The sequence below is a fragment of the Pterocles gutturalis genome, unplaced genomic scaffold, assembly GCF_000699245.1.
Source record: "Pterocles gutturalis isolate BGI_N339 unplaced genomic scaffold, ASM69924v1 scaffold7968, whole genome shotgun sequence".
NCBI classification, from domain to species: domain Eukaryota; kingdom Metazoa; phylum Chordata; class Aves; order Pterocliformes; family Pteroclidae; genus Pterocles; species Pterocles gutturalis.
The window spans coordinates 3,686-8,615 of NW_010120366.1; the positions used below are offsets into that span (position 1 = coordinate 3,686).

Below are 4,930 nucleotides of genomic sequence, written 5' to 3' on the forward strand. Positions count from 1 at the left end.
ACCCCACTAGCATGGGGCAGGTTGGGCCACCACCCCCAACATCTGAGCTTGGTCTTTACCCAAAGCCAGAATTAAACATATCTCCGTTCCAGAAACAGAAGAACAAAATTTTTCCTATTTTCCCCAAGCAAAAAGGGCAAGAGCAGACTGAACATCCCTGCTGCCAGACTAGCGTCTATCCCCGGGGAGAGCTGCCTGCTGCGGGGCACATGTGGTCCTCACTCACCGTTCTTAACCGTGTGTGCTTGGCCAAGCTGGCTGCAGCTGTGCGCGGAGATGCTAAGAGCAGGCACAGGCATTTCAGGGGAGCCCAGCAGGGTTGGGGTGGGTGAGTAGTTGAAGAGTGCCGTGCCGAAGGTCTGCCTCCGTCCCTCCCGCCGGTTGCTGTCGATGGCAGCTTGGAGCTCACTGGGGCAACTGAACGCCTGCTTCTCACATTCGTAGGGGTACAAGTACTTCATGTATCTGCGTGGGGAGAGAGCCAAGCCAGGAGGAGACCCAGCATCATGCGCCTCCCTGCCAGCCCCGTGCCGAGTGGGGACCAGGGGTTGGGATGGAATCTGGGAAGGGGTAGAGCCCTCCATCCCCTTTGGGACACCCAACGCCAGACCCCAACTCAGGGCTCTGGGACATCCGAGCCACCAAGTACCCCAGGGCGGGTGCCCCCCACCCACTGCTGGGTGCTCACTGCGTGCGGAGGGTGAAGGAAGCGCTGGTGATGGAGGAAGGCAGGTTGAGGCCCTTGGTGATCTCCCGCCACAGCTTCTTATTGATGACTTCGACCAGGCCACCCTTGTCCGTCACGAGTCGGTAGAGCATGTACAGGTCCAGCACCTGCTTGGCCATGATGGGGATGCGGTTCACGGGTGTCCCTTCAGGCCATACATAGTGGGAAGAGAAAAGGGTGCAGGGTGAGCCCATGGGGACCCTCACTCCCTGGGGAGATGGCCCCCACCTTGTCCCCACTGCCACTGCAGGTACCGGCTGCCCCCCAAGGGGAGAAATGTCTCTCCATGCCCGGATGAGCACTCACAGGCATGGGGGGTGCAGGTAGGACCACAGGGTGCCTAGGAGGGCAGCACCATGCCCGTGAGCAGGGCAGACCCCAGCATGCTGGCACAGGGTCCTCATCCACAGAGCTGCTGGTGGCACCAGGTACACTCTCAGCTGGGCTGTGGGGGGTACAGTGAGATGGGCAAAGTGCCTCTTCCAGACCCCCACAGAGGGTCGCCCCCCCACAACTCTTAGGGCTCCCTATAGAGCATCTCCCCCCAAATGTCTCAGAGCATCCTGAAAGGATTTTCTCTGTAACCCCCTTTCACAGCCCCATAAAGAGAGACCCCCACCTAAACTTCATAGAGGGGCTCACCCTATAAACCTCTCCAAAGAGGGACCGCCCCCATAACCCTTCTGAAGGGACTCACCCTATCACCTCCCTATAGAGAGATTTTCTCTCTTAAAAATCCCCCTCTGAGCCCCATAGCGAGGGACTCCCCCAAGAGCCCCCGGAGTGACTACCCACCCCACAGATCCCCACCAGCAACCCCCAACTGCTTTAAGGTCTTCAGTGCCCTGCCTCAAGAGACCTGACCCCAAACCCCTTTCAAGTGCCCCCAGAAGACACCCTGACCCCTGGTCCTTCAGCATCACCCCCCACCAAGGTTATGGGGCAAGGGGGACATGGGGTCACCAGCGCTCTGTGACCCCAGTATGGACGAGCATGGTCCCCACAGCCACTGGGTCTGGTTACAACCTCCTCTCCACTTTCCCAGCACCCCCAAATATCCCCACAGCCTTGTTCTGCCCCACCGCACCTCAGGGCAACGGTCCAGGCAGCAACTGGGGACTGCAGCAGGGCAGAGGAGGGATGAGCATCCCATCCCATTCTGTCCCATCCCACCCCGTATTTATTCTTCCTGTGGGGTGGCAGAGAACAGGCAGTATTGGAAAGCCATCCATTTGGCCGGGGGAGGCTGTCACGGCCGCGCTTTGCCCCTCAAACAAAGCAGTCACTCACCACCATCCTCCAGCATCCCTAATTTATGGCCCCGATATTGGCTCGGCTTCTTCACATAAGCCTGAAAAATGAGCTCTTTTTATTCTTTTACTGAGTTCATTTAACTTTTTTTTTTGTGTGTGTCTGTGTTGTTCGCCCAGTCAGGAAGGGGGAGAGGAGTTTATCCTCCTGGGAAAAGACAGAGATATCGACTTGATATCTGCCGACAGTCCCTCGCCAGACCTGCCCGGGGGCTGCCGACACCAGCCCCGTCACCTTGGCAGGGACCTATTCAAGGGCTCCCCATCATCCCAACATGACAACAAGTCTGTGGGGTCTCAGCCCCCAATCGATGGACCACAGACTTCTTGTCTCCTTCTTCCCTCCCCAGCTCTAGCGGCTAATGAAAGCGGCTCGCCATTAATCTCCGGGCTGCACGGGACAGGCAGCCGGTGCCCGTCCCACTGACAAAGGGACCTGTCTGCGTCCCCACAGAGTGATGGCCCCATCCCCAACCCTGGCCAGAGTGAGCAGCACAAAAGCCTGGGGAGGTGATGCAGCCATTGTGGTGCTGCAATTAGCTCCTTGATTGATTAACGGGCCCGTGTTATCGGCAGGGCCCTCAGCTCATCGGGGAGATGGGATGTTCTGTGGGCTCCCAGTGAGCAAAAGCAGAAACAGTCCCCCTATGTCCCACCTGTACTTTTGCGGGTGCCATGGAGGTTGGGACACAGGGATGAGGTGCCCCACTGCCTGCACCCCATGTCTGATGGGGGTGATACCATCACCCCCGTCTTGTTCCTGCTCCCTCAGATCCCTTCCAGCAGTCACCTCCACATGCCACTGGGGCTGGATGACCTGCCCTGTGCCATGGGGTGCCCGATGTCCCCCCCAGTGGGGCTATCCCCAGCCCATATTTCGGCCCCTCTAATTTTCCACCCCACTGGCAAATGACCTGACAGACAGCATGGGGGGAAGCAGCTCTTTTCGTTAGGGCTCACCCCACAGGCATCAATCTCCCTGGCTCACTGCCACCTCAAGCACACAGCCCAGGTGTTGCAGCCCCCTGCATGCCCTAGCAGCATCCATGCTGGCTCATGGGTCCTGCTTCTTGGCCAGCTCCTGATGATACCTGGCATGCTGTCACTGTCTCGTAGCCCCCTGTCCCCTTTCTCTTTGCTGGCCTGCTCAAAAATCCCTTATTTCTCCAACAGGTGCATGCACACCTGCATCTGTACCCCTGCCTGCCCTCCCTGGGGGGATGCCCCCCATTGGGAGGAGACATGGGACAGAGGGGACAGGAACAGGACCACAGGACATGGAGAGAGAGGAGCAGAGTTGGAAGGGAAGCACTGGACTCCCTCCCTCCTCCCTGAATCACCAGGCGCTTGCTTAATTAGCCCCAGCCCCAGTGGTGAGGGAGTTAATTAGCTCTGGAGAGAGAGATAATGAAGCTGCAGCAGCCGATGAATCTTGCAGCTGATGGATGCTGGGGGGCCACGTCAGCACTGATGCTCCCACTTGCTCCCCACAGCTTCACACCAGGGCCAGTGGGATGGGGGGCACCCATGGGGCAGTACCCGGCCACCCCCCCCTCCGCCTCCGGTTGGGCTCTGGCGTGAGCCCCACAGTCATGCCAGCCCCCTGCAGCACAGTCCTGAGTGAAATGAGTTTGTGGGGTCTCAGCCTGACCCAAAAGTCAATCACTACCACCCCATGGGTGGGTGGGCATCCTCACCACCCTTCCCATGGGCATTACCAGGGGGCAACTGCCCCTTTCTGCCCATCCTCGCCCTGCACACAGCCAGCCCCACTGTTCCCCGCACCATCCCCCCAGCCCTCCCCCTGTTAATTAGCTCGGCATTAACCTCTGCCTGGGGTTTACTGGCTATTGAGTGGCATGTTCATTAATAAAAAACACAGCCCGGCAAAAGGCTCTAATTAACACAGCCGGCCACACGCCCGCGCTCAGCAACTTTTAATTGTTGCAGGCCTGGCTGGGGAGGGCGAAGGTTAAAGCATTTATTGAGTTCCCAGAAGCCGGTTTGGCCCCCTATGCTGATAGCAAAGATTTCCAATGTGGCCTGGCTGGCTGGCAAGCCCTTAACCCCTGGGAGCCCGGTGCTGCCCGTACCACTGACCCCACTCCTGTGGCATCATGGGCATCGATCGCTCAGAGGTGCCATTAACGGGCATCCTCACCGGGCACTCCTAATGGGGAGCGCTTATCAGCACCGTTTCATTAAGAGGTGTTGCTAGCAGTTGTCACCAAGGAATTTGCCAACAGGTATCTGCACCGGGCATTGCTAGTGGGCATCCCTGCTGGGCATCACTAGGAGGCACGAGCAATGGGCACTGCTGCCAGCCCCACCTGGGGAGGACCAGGGGAGCTCCTCTGGCCAGCAGTCACCCCATGGGGGCACCCGCCTGGGGCAACGGGGGCAAATCTGCTGAGTGTGAGTTTATGCATGTATGTGTGTCTGTAGGAGATGGTGGGGGGAGGCCCTGCAAGACCTGCCTCGGGGGGCTTGTAGAGATCTGCAGCAGCTTGATGCCCAAGTGGACCACACCATGAGCCCCCCAGGCAGCTGGGGCAGGGGTGCCAGCAGCGCCTACCCCAGCCATCCACCTTTACCTCTCTTCTGCATGAAGCCAAAGAGGTCATCCAGGAACTCCTTGCGTTTCGGGTCCTCATCCAGTTCATAGAGCTGGGGATGGGAGAGACAGGGGTCAGTGATGCCAGGATACAGGGGCACGCAAGGCAAAGGAGGGCAGTGCCGGGGGCAGGACCCTGCCTGCGCCAAGACCCAGCAGCACCCCTGGCCCCACTTGCCTGCTCTGCCAGCAAGGAGAGGCTCTCCTTGTCCCCCCAGCATACCCTCCATTCTAGCAGCGCTGGCGTCTTCTCACACCCAGGGACCAGTGGCTCCCCCC

At 59.1% G+C, this 4,930-nt stretch overlaps 1 protein-coding gene across 1 annotated transcript in view; it reads right to left on the reverse strand.

The window, feature by feature from the left end:
• Nucleotides 1-4,704, reverse strand: part of LOC104464230 (AT-rich interactive domain-containing protein 3A-like) — a gene marked incomplete at its 5' end in the record, with an annotated part of 6,266 nt that extends 1,562 nt beyond the window's left edge. The window contains 3 exons of the mRNA XM_010076878.1: nt 227-465; nt 689-872; nt 4,632-4,704. Of these exons, the coding sequence (XP_010075180.1) occupies nt 227-465; nt 689-872; nt 4,632-4,704 (496 nt within the window). The remainder of the gene's footprint in view (nt 1-226; nt 466-688; nt 873-4,631) is intronic.
• Nucleotides 4,705-4,930: the final 226 nt, after the last annotated feature.